General features: G+C 51.9%; 1 protein-coding gene across 4 annotated transcripts in view; it reads right to left on the reverse strand.

Moving 5' to 3' along the window:
* CACNA1D (calcium voltage-gated channel subunit alpha1 D) overlaps nucleotides 1-16,796 on the reverse strand; it is a 296,908-nt gene that overhangs the window by 38,518 nt on the left and 241,594 nt on the right. For all 4 annotated transcript variants that reach the window (XM_081105979.1, XM_081105978.1, XM_081105980.1 and 1 more), the window contains 2 exons: nucleotides 9,211-9,294; nucleotides 1,295-1,423 (listed from right to left, as the gene is read on the reverse strand). In XM_081105979.1, coding sequence (XP_080962105.1) covers nucleotides 1,295-1,423; nucleotides 9,211-9,294 — 213 coding nt within the window. The remainder of the gene's footprint in view (nucleotides 1-1,294; nucleotides 1,424-9,210; nucleotides 9,295-16,796) is intronic.

Genomic DNA, 16,796 nt, shown 5'->3' on the forward strand with positions numbered 1-16,796 from the left:
CTTTGGGGGTAGAATGACCCTTTCACAGGGGTCGCCTAAGACCATCGGAAAACACATATAATTACATATTGTTTTTGTAATTAACCACTATGCTTTAATTATGTTCAATTTGTAACAATGAAATTGGGGGTCACCACATGAGGAACTGTATTAAAGGGGTGCGGCATTAGGAAGGTTGAGAACCACTGGTCTAGGGTTTCATCCCTTACCAAGATCCAGGTTCACCCACCTCAGGCCCCGCTCCGCCTTCCTGTCTCAGAGCTGCATTCTGGCTCCTCCTACATTTCCCCACCGGGCCTTGTGATTTTCCTTCTTTGAGGTCCTGGATCTACTCCCTTCTCCTCTTTATGTGTTCACATCCTACCCTCTGTGGGAAAACGCTTTCTGGGAAGTCAATGCTGGTCTCCTCAGAGGTGGTGGGGGTCAGTGTGAACTTTTTCTTTATATATCTTTGGATCGCTTCCCTTGTTAATGTGAGCATTTATTACTTTTGAATTAAAATAGTCAAATAATAATAATAATAATAGTACAAGATATAAGATTCATTCTCTAATGCTTGTGCCTATCTACAAATTCCCTACATGGGTGTACCTTTCTAACAAGAATCTATACCACTCTCAGTCCAGAGGACTCGAGTACCGGGTGGGGTGCTGGAAGGCACGGGAGAAGCCAGGTTCTGTCCAGGAATAGACTAGAACTGGGCTGACCAGCCCGAAGAATCACAAATGACGATGAGACCTGGCTTATGCCTAAGTGTCCTCAACTCCGTTACCCTCCCAGGCACTGGCTAAGACACTGGTGAGATGTGCTGGCCCCGGTGAAGTGGTCCCTGATTCGTATCTATACCAGCTGACAGGACCATTGCAGCCATATGAAGAGAAGCCACCCTAGCAAGAGGCTGTGAGGCTTCTGGGGTCTTCTGGGACCCAGCATGCTCTCTGACATCACCATTTACCACTGGGCTTCCGGGGAGGACCAGACTGAGTACTCAGAGGCTCCACATCTCTCTGAGTTGGAAATGGTGCAGAACTCTCAGGTGCAAGTCCTTACTGCTTTCTTTTCTGCTTCCTTTAAGGAGGTAATCCTATTTCATTTACCCAAGTAACAAAGGGTCGGGTCCCTCCAGCATTCCATATTCTCTATTGACCTAGGTGGTCATGTGACCCGGGCAGTCACGTGACCTAGGTGGTCCGTGGTCATGCAGAAGAGAGTCTGGATCTGCCATGATGGGGGACAATCACTGACTTGCATAGGCTCTTCAGAGACAAAGAGAAGCCCGTGGCCCGGCTCTTACCTGAAAGGACTTAATGAAGGTCCACAGCAGCGTCCGGATGCCTTCCCCCCTGCTGAGAAGCTTCACCAATCGCATCACTCGGAAAAGACGGAAAAAGGTGATGGAGATTCTATTGCTCTCTTCAGAGTTCTGAAGGGTTATCATGGAGAGGTCAAACCCAATGGAAAGTAGAACATGCAACACTTTTCAGAAAAACAGCAACAGATGCAAACACAGGTGACAGAAGTAAGAATTGAAGATGTGTTTCTAGGGCCTTTTCACCTTGAAAGGCATGATATGAAAGGAGAAGTTACATGCTAACAACACAGGGCGTGGAAAACTGCGTCCACACAGCACATGCATGTCCACGTGGTCTAGTGTGTTAAGAGGTGAATGCTGGGCTGGTCAAGAGTACTGGACACTGATGATGAATGCAAACCACTGCAGACACTGTTCTGGAAGAACAATCATGGAGAATACAGAAACACTGGGCAAACTCGACATGGCCAAGTAACTCGAGGGAAAGGCCCAGCCCCTGGGCACTGGTCACTGGTCTTACCCCGGGCGGAGCAGTTGGGACAGGGATATTTTCACTCTCAGTTGGCTTTAAGAAATCAAAGATTGAACAGGAATTAATGAACTGGGAAGGAAGCAGTGGTCCGGGAGGACATCCCCTCCCCCCTTTAAAAAATGTGTGGCTAATGTCTTAGGACGACACACCTGCTCCCTCCCTGAGAAAATGCCAGGGACTCTGCTTGGAACTGGACTTGAGGGCGGGCAGCCATGGACCCAGGCTCACACTCCTTTCTAAGTCACCTCCAGGATGTGAGGTTCTAGGGCTGACAGGCACCCAGGAACGATAATGCTACAAGACCTCACTCAGCTGTCCCTCTGTCGGAATGCAGAGCGGGGCTCTCTGTGTGTCTTCTGGGGAGCCTGGCTCTCTTCGCTGCATCTGAGCTGTGGGTCTCAGAACTCACTGCTTTGCAGAGGGCCAACCAAACTCTGAGGAACAGAATGACTCTACCAAACAGGGCGAATGGAGTGGCAGCTGCCTGTGGCCCACAGGCGCCCTGGACCACACTCTGATCCTGGGGCCACACGCCTGGGCAGCGTGTGTCCCATGATGCCATCTCTGGCAAGGCTGCTGGGGAGCTGGACAGACTGAGCCAGTGGGGGCAGGAGAGCTATTTTCCCTTCACTGCCCACTGGCAGCTCAGACTGCTGATGAGGGAGACAAAGCTCAGCTCTGCGTGACTACTGGGGAGCAACAGCTCAGGACCAGCCTGCCCTGAGCTTCGGTAGCTCTGCCCCAGCAGAGGTCTGGCGGGGCGCCTGGAGCTGGGGCCCTGGGGTGCAGAATCACAGCACTCACCGCCCTGTATCACTGCCTCCCCCTCAGGCTGGGAGCCCCCAGAGGGCAAGGGCCTTGCCTCACTCCACTCAGTGCCCAGCATGGGATCTGGCACTTATTCGATGCTCGATAAGTGCTTCAGAAAACGCAATGAGGATGTAAGAAAACTGTAGCAAATATCAGGAGGCATCTTTACATTAAACAGGGAGGGCTGAACAAGAACCGCGGAATGAGGGTCTTTTGCTTCCCTTCGGGAGTGGCACCTCTGCTGAAGCAGCTGGTCTACCAGGTGACCCCCAAGGCAAGGAGGCCCTTCTGGTTGGGGCCCAGCACTGCTGCGTGCGCTTCGGCTGCTAGGTAGCCTTTCTGTACGCACGGTGCCTCGGTGCAGCTAAGGGCTGTGTGCGCCATGGACGCGCACTCTGATCTGATGGGTCCTCCTCCCCAGGGATACAGGGACCATCACGGCTCCATTCTGAAGCCTCACTCTTATCAACAGCTGCCTCTTAAGACCAAAAATAAAATTCCACAAAACTCCTGGAAAAATCTGGGCACATCCCATCACAACTGAAATTCAGCAACGTGATTGCGCACCCAGGACTAACAGGCCTGATACTGTACAAAGGGGCTCCTGGGCCACCTGGGGTGCTTAGGATTGAACTCTGCAGTGGGTCTGTCCAAGCCCCAGGTCACCGTTTTTATTCTCCTCTTCTATCATCTCACCTCAAACAACTGACATCTCCTGAAAGGGACAGATGGTGGTATTCAACTTAAGACTTTAACAAATGAAGGAATTAGTTCTGCTGAGCTCTCGGTGTCTCCCAATGTGTGCAGGAAGGCTTTCGGTCAGCCATGCAGCTGGAGTGTGAGGCTGTGAGAGTGTGTGTGTGTGAGTGTGTTGAGAGTGTGAGTGTGAGTGTGTGTGTATGTGTGTGTGTGTGTGTGTGTGTGAGTGTGTATGCCTGTGCACACCTCTGACACCTATGCCAAGGGGACCTGAGCGGGCATAAGACAGAGCCCTCTGCAGCATATACTTGAAATGTCTATACACAGCCTGTGAGTTGGGCTTGTGGGTGGGGAAGACACGCTTCCTGGCCACCTGTTCTGGCCAGGCCCCTTCTGCTGCTGCTTCTGTCCTGCTCCGAGTCTGACAGACCTTGTACCGCCCCCTTCCTTCTGACATGGGTAAGTCAGCAGCCACCCTGACTTTCCAAGTGCCCATCTCTCTTTCAGTCGATGTCTTTGAAGTTGACAAATCTTGGGCTATGGACTTAACACCATGGATATTCTTTTGTTTAAAAAAATAAAAAAGCAAAGAGGAGGAGGAGACAGCATTTGTGGAGGGACAAGGCAGCACAACATGCACGGGAGGAAGGCAAGAACAAACAGCACATCAAGCAGCGTGCGCCCGAGCGGCCGCACTGGGCCGGAGGCTGCTCGGGGGAGGTGTCGCTGGCAGCACGTGGGACAGTGCAAGCTGCTAAAATATCTTACACCTTGGAAGGACCCTGAGGATGGCTTTGCTCACACTGCAAATGCCAGCCTGCAGAAAGGGCAGGCCAGCTCTTACCCCGGCGGCACATGAGACTGCCCAGGGATCACTGACGAAATCTGATGGCTAAGTCCTGCCCCAAAGATTCTTATTTCATTGATGGGGGGAGGGGTGCCTAAGCTCTGGGCTTCCAGGTGATTCTAACTAACGTGGTGCCAGAGCCAGGAACTGCAGTCCTGACCAGGGGAAAGCTGGGCCACATCTCCAGCGGACCGCCCACACCAGCTATCTCTCCCTGTAGGTACGGATTGGCCCTGCAGAGTGGGAGCCCTAGAAAAGCCCACCGGGGCTGTCAGAGCCGACCATGGGTTCTTTGGAGGTTGAGGGGGTTCACTACTTGTATGCACAGATTAGACTCCACCCCATCTTCCTCACAAGGAGTGGAGGAGGACACTGCTGGACCCTGAGATCAACCACTGGACACCCCAGACGGGGCAAGGACTTGCTCCCCGGGCAGCTGTTAGAGGCTGGGCGATCAGTCTCCAACAGAGGGGATTCCAGTGTCACCTCGGGGCTGGGACTAGATGGCCTCAGGGGCTCCTTCCAAGCCTGGGACCCCTCCAGAGAGATGATCCGCAGCCTCGGGAGGCCAAACGATATGCTGGGTCAGGAAGCTCCCGAGGTCCCTGGGGCTCTCCTGATGTTCGCCAGCCCCTTCCACAGGGCTCCCAGGCAGGCCCTTGAGATGCAGGCTCAGGGTCAGCCCCCAACAAGTGCAACCAAAGGGATCAGTCTGCACTTTCTGAATTAATTCCCACCTTTTGCTGGAAAAGCCGAAAGGATGCAATTTTTCAATTCAGACAGGAAGCAAACCAACATCCCAGAACCAGTTAACCTGAGGTGCCCTGGAGAACCCAGTCTTTGTGGGGGGGCCCTCCCTCTGATGACTTCTGACCTGGCCTGTAACACCTCCAGGAGGAAGGACTTGCTGAGTCTGTGTCCAGAAACCAGCAACCTGGTCCCCAGAAAAGGGTGAGCATATGGAATGGGGGGTTGGACAACCTGACTGTGGGTTCAGAACAAGAAGTTGACTGCAGCTATTGGACACCTGGTCCGAACTGGGTCCCTGACAAGCCAGGGGCAATTCTAGGGTCCCTGGAAGTGGGTTCCCTACTGACCTTTGACATGCTCTTCTGTAGGTAATAAAAAGGCAGAGGTGGGTTCTACATAAGTACGTTGCCCCCCAGCAACGATGGTAATGGCAAAGCAGCCATTCTCAGGTTAGTGAGAATATGATGCATTTCACCAAAGAGCAAACAGGCATCTGAGAGGGAGCAAAAGTGAGCCTGCCAGGCATCGTCTGACATTTTAGCAGCTTGGTGATGTGGCGATGAAAGTGATGGAGACAAGTCCATGAGAGAGATGAAACTATGACAGAGCAGGCCGGGGCCACGGGAGGGTGACAGGAGGGAGAGGGCTGGGTGAGCATGCAGGCAGGACAACGGAAAGGGCCATCCAAAATGTTTCTGCAAAGAATACAATGCAAGCTCGGTTTCTCATTTCCAGGTTGGATCATTCATTCCTGAAGATTTTGCTGGCAAGCCCCAGGGCCAAGCATGACTGACCACGACGGCCTTGGCTCAGGCCCAGGCTGGAGACAACAAAAGGTGAGCGGGAAACAATTTAGATGACCATGACCAACAGCATGTCCTGTGAAACTCAGCGAAAACCAAAGGTGGGGAAGCCAAAAACAAGTATACAGTCTTAAAGTGCGCTTGCTTTAATGACTTCACCGTATATATGTATATATATACTTGCCGCTACAATTTTCTAAAAATAAAACCAACATGAAAATCAATTAGGCAACAGAAAATAAAGATCAATGGAGGTTGGGGGAGAGAGCACAGCAAGTTAATACTACAAATAATGATGACGTATGGCAGCTAAAAACAGCCAACAATGAACCAAGAGCGTTCATGCTCAGCTGACCCAGGAGCTCTGGGGACAAGCCACTAAGAGACACACTAGGTGCTGCTACTCTGGAGGACGTGGCAGATGCGAGCGAAGGGGGACAGGAGTCAGAAGCCCCGCTGAGCTGGCTATACCGTCAGAGGTCAAGGACACCCGGTCTCGTTTATCTCTGTGCCTTCCCAAAGCTTCACCTATGGCCTGAGAATTTTAGATGTGCAATAAACATGTGTGGAAAGACTGAATAAACGAGAAGGTGGCTGGAGCATCCGTTCTGCATTGAGGCCTCACACAGAAATGCTGAGAGCTCCCACCGTGGCACGCCACTGGCCCACGGCAGAGAGCTGGCATAGCCACCCATGGAGGAAGGTTCGGCCTCAACCCACGCCTGGCTGGGGAAAAGTCACTGACTGAAAGGGCAGTATGGCAACGATTACCTGTGTGATCCTGAAAGTCTCAATGAATGCCAGGAACGGGCCCAATGCCAGCCTGTTCTGTGTAGGTACCCTGGTGTCAAATGCTAGCTAGAAACTTAGTGTGGGCTTCTGTAGACCTGGCTGATGACGTTCACGAAGGAGGACAACACCGAGACACTGACGAGCGAGGCCGGGCCAGCGGGGACAGTAGCAGTGGGCTCCTGCGCCCGGCACAGGGAGAGGCAGCCAGGCAGCCGGGCAGGTGCTGTCGCTGCATGAACCGGTGCCACACCCCGCCATCCAGCAGGTGGGTCCGGCACTGGAGAGCTGGCTTGTTCACCCAGTAAACAAGCCACATCCTGGTGCCCAGAAACTAAGCCTTTACACCCAACCCTGGCACGAGGCTTGCAGCCCCAAGCGCTCTAGGGAGACCTACTGAAAGTGTAGTTTATTACATTTTCGCTTCCATTACAGACCACCTCTGACTTCCACAGCGTCTGCTTCAGAATTTCCATGCAGTATACGGTGATGTAAGTTATAAGCGCCTTTTACAAGATGACGAAGCAGGCAGATGTCTGCTCATCAACTCGGAGAGAGCCCAGCGGCAGCCCAGTTAGGGTCCTGCTGTTCTCCCATTAGCATCAGATGACTGTATGGCCAAGACTAACTTACACATTATGAATGGCAATTTTATAGCTGACGTATGGAACATCTCACATGAAGTGAAATCTTCCTAAGTCTGGGCTTATGGAGGTTAGGGGATGTAAAATGCCATTTTGTGCCTTGTCATGGCATGGATTTGGGTGTTATGAGGCTTAAGTCACACATTCATACACATGCCAATGTCTTAGTCCATTTCACTCATTACTGCATGGGAAATCTCCCTACCACTTTGCGCTTTTTAGCAAGTATTTTCACAAATAGTCATATCATTTTGTCACAACATACCTACGAAGCAGGGAGAACAGGTTTCATTCACTTCAGTTGACCCAAGAAAGAAGCAAGGACCAGATGCAACAGGTCGTTTGAACCAGGACTAGAACCACCAGGCCTTGGGACTGCATGTCCCACTGTTCTGCTCTCCAGAATCAGCCCAGCCCCAAACAGGTGGCAGAAAGGGTTCTCATTGTCCTTATTTGACACAGGCTGTCTGGGCACCAGGATGGACCGTGCGATCCTGCTGATGTCAGCCAGGCAGAGCGTGGCAGCCGAGGGTGGTGAGTGGCGAGGCTGGGGATGTGGAGCAGGAAGCCAGCACTGCACAGCAGTCCCCGCGAAGGACTCGACACAACCTGGCACACACACTGGACACCCACGAAGACTGCGGATGACCTGGGACAGGCCAGGTGGGCACGGCCATTTCTGCCTGCCTCAGGCCCATCAGTCTCACCCAGGGTCAGACCTGAGAGGAGCCGGCAGGAGGTGGGGCTCCCCTTTCTCAAGCCTCTTCATTTTGGAGGGGGGTTCTTGGGTTGCTTCTTGGAGGGAGGGCCACCGCACCTACCATGCTGCTTAGCCCCTCATCAAAAGATTAGCTGAGGGCAGCAAAGGAGTACTGACTCCCCCCACCCGGATGCACACGAGGCCTCCTTCCCCGAGTCCTGGGCAGCTGTCCAGGTGCATCACTATTTTGAGAGCTGGGATGGGGACGTGCCCCAGTGCCACCAGTTGGACTCAGCAGACACGGGACAGGACAGGTGAGGACACCAGCAGCAACGGCCACATGCTCAGGGCACAGCTGTGGGATTTCCCTCCCGTGCCTTCGCAGAACCACTGTGGGTACCGGGGCACACACTATGAACTCCATTTTATAGCTGGAGAAGCTGAGGCACAAAGCAGGCAGGTGACGTGCTGATGTGCGCACTCACATAACTCCTAGCCCTTAACGTTGTAACGAGATATTCTATTAAAGTGTTTTAGCTCCAAAACAGTCATTCTACATTTATTTTCCCAGTCTCTTCCAGGGGAAGCGAGTGGGGTGAGGGTGAGGAGACCAAAAATGGTCTTAATCTTTCAAGAGAAATGTGTGCCTGAATTTCTAAAACATACAGAGAACCCTGGGGTGGGGGATGGGGGGCGGGCGAGGGGGTTCGTTTCTGGTCTCCTCTATGTCAGACTTAACGAGAAAACAATGACGTTGTAGGACACAAAGTTTGCTACTTACATTCACTTCAGTTATAGCAATATCAACGACGCTACCAACAACAATTAAGGCATCAAAAGTGTTCCATGCATCAGTGAAATAGTGCTGTTAGGGCAAGCATTCAGCCACAGAGGAGAGGAAGCACACAGGAGAAAAGAAGAAAAGGACAGTGTTATCAACAGGGAACATTCTAGCGTTATGCCACCCGGCTACCTGAAGAACTGCCCTGAAACAAACATGTTATAGATACATCACCTTGGAGATCACTGCTGATACAGAAAACAAGCACAGTCAGAGACGCCTCGCCTGCCCTGCCTACCGGTGCCCTGGGTAACGCTGCAAAACAGTCCGTCCTCCACAAGGTGGTCTGTGTCTAAAAAGGCCCAGGCTGGGGCTCTGCCTTGGAAAGCCTCTTTTCTGCAGCTCCTACTGGGAAACTCCTGGTTTTAGGTGAAGTGAGGCTGGGGTCTGTGACTTGTCCAGGGGATGCCAGTGCGGGCGGGGAGCGGGATGTACACAGAAGAAGGGCAAGAGGCGGGCGGCCGCGGGCGGGCGCATACTCACGTCGGCTTCGCTGAGGGCCACGTCTATAATGCTGCCGATTACGATGAGGGAGTCAAACGTATTCCAGGCGTCACTAAAATACCCCTGGACAGAGCAGGCAGGGGGCAGACATTTATGAGCATGTATGAATGAAACGCCACACGGACCATATGGGCACACATCCAAGGCCCTGCAGCACCCTTGGCAACCAGGGTGGGAAGCCAAAGGGAGGCAATACTACTGCCCAGTGGAAAGGGACACAGTGGATGGTGTGCGCCTCCATGTGTGAGAGAGGCTGCCCATACGCATAGACACATGTACACATGCACGCACGCACGTACACACATGCACGCACACACACACGCACGCACGCACACACAATGCAGACCCATGGTCCTGAGCAGCATAACCCGAGCAGAATATCTGCAGGACACAGGGAGGCATTTGGCAACTCTGCTCTGACACCCAGGGTGAAAGGCCCAAACCTTCATATGCTGATGGAAGAGCAAGCCCCTCCAACTCCTTCCACAGGGACCCACCCAGTCACCCACCCCTTCTCCTCCACTTAAAGAACACTGTCAGCACATTCCACACTCTCTCATTTCTGTGCCCTTAAAACAAACCAGTAACCCTTCCCCCTCCTCGCCAGCCAACAAGAATTACGAAGGGCGTGCCTGAGACAATCCCTGTCTCTCAGCGCTCTCGGTCTAGCAGGGACAGACATGGGCAATGGCTGGCAGGGAGGCGGGCACCGGGGTGCACACAGGTCCCTGTCCTCTCAGCGCTCTCGGTCTAGCAGGGACAGACATGGGAAATGGCTGGCAGGGAGGCGGGCACCGGGGTGCACACAGGTCTGAGGCACCGAGTCGTGGCAGAGAAGCTCACTCTGGGGAAGCCAGGCTGTGTGTGGAGGAAAAGAGCACTGACGGATGATGAAGGTGCTCAAGGGCTCCCACTGCACCAAAGGAAGCCCCCAAGTCGCCAGCAGCTCCTCCTTGCACCCAGCTCTTGCTCCCTCCCTCCCTCCCTTCCTCATCCTCCAGGTTAAGAGGACGCCTTTCCATCCGTCAAAACTACCACCAGGTTCTTCCCCACCCCTATGACGCCACAGAAAACGTGTTGGGCATGCTGGCTGTCCTAACAGCGGGAGAAGGCACCTTTATTTTGGTTTCTGTCCATCACTCCAGGGCAGGCATGGGGGAGCTATGGCACTGACCGATTTGGGTTTTTACAAAATTTCATCTTAAATAGAGTAAGATTTTCCCACCCAACTGCCATGACTTCTGACCCATCTCTACCTCTCTCCTCCCCTCTTACAATCACAATGCCTCAGCCATGTGCTACCCTCATCGACGGCCACCTTCCAGCCCCATGTCAGTCCTGTAGCAAGTCAACAACAGGACTTCACCTGCACAACTCTGATGGCCTGTGGATCAAGTCTAATGGGAAGGTCTACTTAAGAAATACCAATTGGAAAAAAAAATAATTGAGAGGATGGTACAACAATTTCCTGTATACTCCTAGCTCCACACATGTACCGCCTCTCTCATTAACAACATCTTATGAAATTGTGGAGGACCCCTATAAAAAGAGAGAGGGAGGGAGGGAGGGAGGGAGAGAGAGAGAGAGAGAGAGAGAGAGAGAGAGAGAGAGAGAGACACCACATCCTACACCTTCTAGTTTTCTTCTCACAGCGTGTGATTCTTGGCCGGCAAAACCGAGGCAAGACGTGCCGCTCTGAGGAATAGGCTAGTGCTGCTAACATGCAGCCATGCTGGTCGGGGTTGAGATGAAGAGCTACGCCAAGACACAGAGGAACTCCCTGCCTACTTCAGCGAGGAAGTCTCCGGACCGGCAGCATCAGAGGGCACATGAGTGAGGCTGTGGGCATCCCAGGGCCGAAGGGTACAAGTTCTCTTTGAAATGATGTGCACTGTTACGATGGGTAACAGTGAGTGAGGGGCGGCTGTGGCAGACCGCTGGGGGGCAGGGCCTGCCCTTTCCTTCGGGACTTAGCAACTCAAAAGCCAGAGTATGGTGGGCCTTCCCTCCCCTCTAGAGGGATGGGTGCCTCAGAATCATCCACGGTCCCCAGTAACTGCTGGGCCTCTGGCGTCCACACAGAGCAGAAGCCAAGCATCCCTCCTCCTGTCCATCCTGGCACACAGGCAGCCCGCAGCTCACTGCCCATGCGCTCAGCTCCACCGTTACAGCCCGTCATTTACCTGAGGCCACGCCCACTACTGTGCTGGGTGCCAGCCCTGTGGCCTAACTTTGGACTTTACTCCTGAACAGCTCCTCTCTCGCTGTCCAGAATTATGAGTATTCACCTTGGGATCATTCCGATCAACTGGGAACAAACTATTGTCCAATGGGACCCCTGAAGCCATGATGCTACATAAAATCACTTTCAATTGACAGGATAGGGGCCTGGCATTGGAGCTCCTGGAACTTTTGGGCAATCCCTTCAACTCTCTCTCCAGAGGATCCCTCACACTCACAGAACCCTAGAGGCTACACCCCTAACCCAGGTGACAGGAGGCTTGAGTTGGGACAGGTGGCAGGAAGCAAAGGCTCTGGCCCCGACCAGGTGGCTCTGCTAGGTCCCGGGGAGGCAGGAAATGCCAGCCTGCCTTTCTTCCCACATCCTGTTTCCCGGTTTAGTAGCCGGCTTTGTAATAAAATCACTGTCAAGTGAGCATGACTCAGTCCCCCATTGCTTTCCCACTAAAGTCTGGTATAACCCGAAAATGAGACATTGGCTTCCAACAGAGGGCCATCTCCCTCGGCCACTGACACACAACACATCTCCTACAGCTGAATTCTGAGGCCGAGGCCCTCAAGTGGAACCAGCAGCCCCTACCAGCCGAGCCAGAGTCAGCCCTTAGATTACTTTTGTCCAGCGCCACCTGCTTGAAAAGATCCAGAAAATCAGCCACTTGCAATAACATCTATGACCCAAAACAATTCTGACTCCAGACACTTAAAATCAGAAACCAGGCTGAGGCCAGGCAACTCCGTTACGTCCATGAATTCTATCCTGGTTGCCTGTTGATGTCTGGTCTGAAGCCAGGAGGTAGCACAGACTTGGCACCATGGGGGAGGAAGCCTGTGGAATGGCTGCATATGGGAAACAGGAGCCCAAGCCCAGGGTCTGTTTGCTGCCCAGAGTCTCTCTCTCATCTGCAGATCTCAAGAAGCCTTTTACAAAGGACCTGCTCCTGTGGTTGACCATGGCAGCCAGGTCATTTACCAGTTTCTGCCAGGGCAGGATTGGACTCAAGGTATGACCCATAGTGCCAACTTTCCATAGAAGCTGTAGCTGGCAGCTTTCTAACTAGCATAAGCCTTTGCAAAGGTCAAGTGAGGGTTTACAGGAAAACATACTCACTTTTGCCCACCTCTACTCTGCCCAAATATCCTGTGATAGAAAACCAGGTGCCCTTATGCCAAGAGGGTATCCCTACAGGCTCATCCATTTATTCCTGTCTACAATCCCTAGTCTTTAATGAGTAACCAGCCTGCCGCAGGCATTGTGGGAGACAGAGAAGACCCAGCCTGTGGCATCGCTAGTGGAGAGAGAGGCGTGGAGTAGCAATGATGATGCTAACGCACCACAGGCATCTAACCACACAATGCGTGGGAAGGGGCTGGCTCGGGCTGGGTTGGTAGGGACCGTGTCACAGAGGAGCCAACAATTCAGACACGCTAAAGGATAACAGGCAGAAGCATGTGCCATGGAAAAGTCTAGCATGTGAACAGCTAGGGGTGGGTGTGGAGAAGGAATGACAGGAAGAGAGTGGCTGGAAATGAGGCAGGAACGTAAATGGGCCGAGGTTTAGTGGAGACTTTGACATGAGACTAAGAAAACTATGTTTCTCATGTAATAGGTGGCCAGTGCCAGAATTTCACCGGAAGAGGGCACAGTCAGCTTAGGGTTCACCATGGGAGTCTGTGGAAGACGAACAGAGAGGGGCTGAGGCCAGAGGCAGGGAGATGGCGTAGCAGTCAGGATAACTCGGAAAGGAGGAAGGAGAGATTGGGATGTTATGGGGGTCACTGGACTCAAGGTATGACCCATAGTGCCAACTTTTTATAGAAGCTGTAGCTGGCAGCTTTCTAACTAGCATAAGCCTTTGCAAAGGTCAAGTGATGGCCTAGGCAGGTACACATTTTACCAAGTGAGTGGAGAACGTCCCAGGAAGTGGAGAACGTCTGCTAGGAAGATGGCTAAGGTTTTCTTAATGAGCCCCATGCCTGCTGGGACTCTGGGGCGGGGACCCTAAGGCAGGGACTCTGGGGCAGGGACCCTGGGGTGGGGACTGCCTCCCAGAATGGGACCAGATGCCCGGTGTCTGCTGTGTGTTAGCTCTGCACGGAAGCATGTGGACAGCACTAAAACTCACTTCTTTCCTAACTACTCTTTACTCTTGCCAAGCCCAAGTGGCTAGGCACATAAATTAGCCCTTTTTGAGGCAGAAGCAAGATCAAAATACTTGATCGCCTAAGTCTTGAGAACAACGTGTGGCTCTCTGGGGATAAGTCCATGACCACGGCCAGCAACCTGGCTGGAACACGTACTGGGCCACACAGCAGGTGGGTGACAGCTAGAAGCACAAAGAGGGAGCCTCAAACATGACCTGTTCTCTTTACCTGTGGGAGCCAGTACTTTGGAAAAGGCCCTTCATCGCCCTCCTTGGAACAAGAGGATTCGTCAGAGGATTTCCGGGGCTTCCTGGGGAACACTGGAGGGCAAGGCCAGGGGCACGGGGCTTGTTGCTCACTCAAAACCCTAGGGCTGCACGGTCCACTCCAAAGTCCACCCCAAGTCGACAGCACAACCTGAAGTGCATGAGGTCAATGCCTGGCAGGTGGGTTTCCCTTGGAAGCTGACACTACACACTAAACAGACTGCTTGCTTTGTCCTGATCCATCAGTTTTTAACATTTGTCATCTCGTGGCACACATAAACTAATTATTAAATTTCTGCAGCACACCAAAAAATAAAAATATAGGGATAATTTTGATTCATTCACACTGGGCCGCTATTGCTGTGCTGGCTGTTGTCATTGTTTTATTGACAATCTAAGGGAAAGGGGTCAGTGCTCAGCCGGGTACTGCAAGTTTTAAAAATTTGTGTGAAAATTTAAAAATTTTCAACACCGGTTGAAAATTGCTGCCCTAATCCTTGGCTCTGTGGCTTCTTACCACCTTGCACTCTTTTTGTAAAATATTTATTTTTGTTGTTGAGAGTATTACAGATGTCCCCTATTTCCTCCCTATTGCCCCTTCACCTGGTTCCTGCCCCACCCCAGGCCTTGCACTCTTACCTCGCCAACTCAACTCTGCCCATCGTGAGCCTGCCTCCCCACCAGGAAGCCCCCTGCTTTGGGTTTCCTACTCTGTCTGCCCACCTCAGCCCTTCCTGCTGGTGGTGGCTGGGTGACCTCCCCTTGTGGCCCTGGGACCACGTCCCTCTAACTGTGCTCTTTCTCAGGAGGCCCCATCTCTCCGTCAGGGTCTGAATAGGAAAGAAGTCCCCAGGGTCAGGTCTCTGGATTTGCTTTAACCTTTCCTCCTACATCTACCAAAAAGGGTTTTGTTCAGCTCACTGCCTGTATCTGAATGACAAACAGCTGTGACCCAGGCTGCCCTGGCACAGATGCTTAAGTTTTCCTAGAAGGTGTGGCCCTCACTTCGGAGTCCCTGTTACAAAGCTCCTCCCAGGAGACACTTTCCTATGATACTGATGGGCCAGGTTTCCCACTCCTCCGTCCATGTGGCCATCTCATCAAAGAATCTTCCCCCTGCAGCCTCTCACAGGGTCCCTGAGCAGGCCGACTCGAGGGGGCTGGATGTTAACAATGAAGAGAAGATGAGGATAAGCCAGTGAGTGCTCTAGGCAGAGCTTTGCATGCAACTTGGTGAACTGATTGTCCTTTGCTCTCCAGGCACAAGGCAGCATAAAGCCCCTCCTGCTGACTTTGGTGACCCAGTGGCAGAGCTCCCCCAAGCACAGAGAGACTGCTATCACTGTGACAAACTTTCTCAATTGCAACCTGAGGTTGTCTTATGCTATGAAAATATCTTACTAAGTAAAACTACAAAGCAGCACAATGTCTAGCGGAAATCACTCATTTGAAAACTCTGGTTGATCAGTACTGATTATAAATTTTCCCTTATACCTCCAGTCTGTTAATAGGCCACTGAACTCCCCCCGCACCCCAGGTTTGGTATCAGCAGTTTACTGGGCAGAGTAGTGTGCAACGAGCCATTGATGCAATGGCCTGCTACAGGTATGCGCTCACACACACACACAAATTCACACACATTCACACTCACACAAACACATACACTGACACAAGCACACACACACTGATACACACTCACACACATGCCATGGGCAAGTGGGCCTTCTCAGCCCAGAACAAACAAGCTTTTGGAAACCTCAGAGCATAATCACCAGTGAGGGGAGGGGAGACATGGCGTGGGGATCTGGGAAATGCTCCATAGATACGATCCGTGCTGCATTTCTCAAGGACTTCTGATGTCGTTATTTTGCAAACTTCCATCAGTCCAGGCAAGTATCATTCAGAGAAGGTGAGAGGGAAGCAAACCAAAATTTCCAAAGGAAATTAAGATGAATTTGGAAAAGCAGGGAACGTTTGTATGTGGAGGTGTGGACAAGTCACAGGAAAGAACACCTGGCCATGCATAAGGTGCCAGTCTGACCCCACTTCACTCGCCCCCACTCGTCACTTACTAGTGTCCTTTCTTTTGGGTCCACAAAGAGCTGACAAAGATTGCACAGAAATTAATTCAAATTAAAGAAAGGAACAGTTTTGAATTAGAATTCCGTGTAAGTAGGGAGTACATAAAATCATTTCATAATCCAAGAATAAATTAGTCTTGCCAGGTACCTTCCATACAGATGAACCCATAACTGGGTCGCTGAGCTTGTCGTCCTCTGACTGACAATTTGGGGCTTTGCTAGAAAAGGATACAGCTCAGCCAGGATTGCTGCTCTGCCCACGGTTTTAGGACAAGGGAACATCGTTGGTTGAAGGGAACATGGTGGTGGTGGTGGTCACAGTCACAGTACTACCGCCTGTGACCACCTGACATGTCTACAGCCTGGTACCACTTGCCCAAGCATGGCGCACCTAGGGATTCTTTACTCCTCACAGCACCCCGTGACACAGGACTATCATGTCTTCGCTTTATGGCGGAGGAAACGGAGGTGTCTAGCGGTTAAGGAACTTGTTCGATGAGCTGGTGGAGAGCAGGGATTTGACTCCAGACCTGGGTGTGCTCTTTGATGTTGTCCTATCTGCCTATCTGTTATATTACAGACACTGACGGATGTGAGATGGATCCACTCCCTCCCAAAGGAGACACAATATGCTGAACTGTCCAACACAGTTTAACATATTTCATGTCTTGTTTTGTCTTAAAGTTAAAAGTTTCTAAATTAAATAAACAAAAAAATGGTATGGCTCTGAGAGGTCTGCAGCGGGTAGAAGTTTCCATAAAAGGTGAAGAAGATGCTGTAGACCAAGAACACAAAAAACCAATGTCTTTTTCCTAGAAATCTAAAAGTAAAATCA

Source organism: Myotis nattereri (genome assembly GCF_964212035.1).
Source record: "Myotis nattereri genome assembly, chromosome: 14".
In the NCBI taxonomy this organism is placed as follows: domain Eukaryota; kingdom Metazoa; phylum Chordata; class Mammalia; order Chiroptera; family Vespertilionidae; genus Myotis; species Myotis nattereri.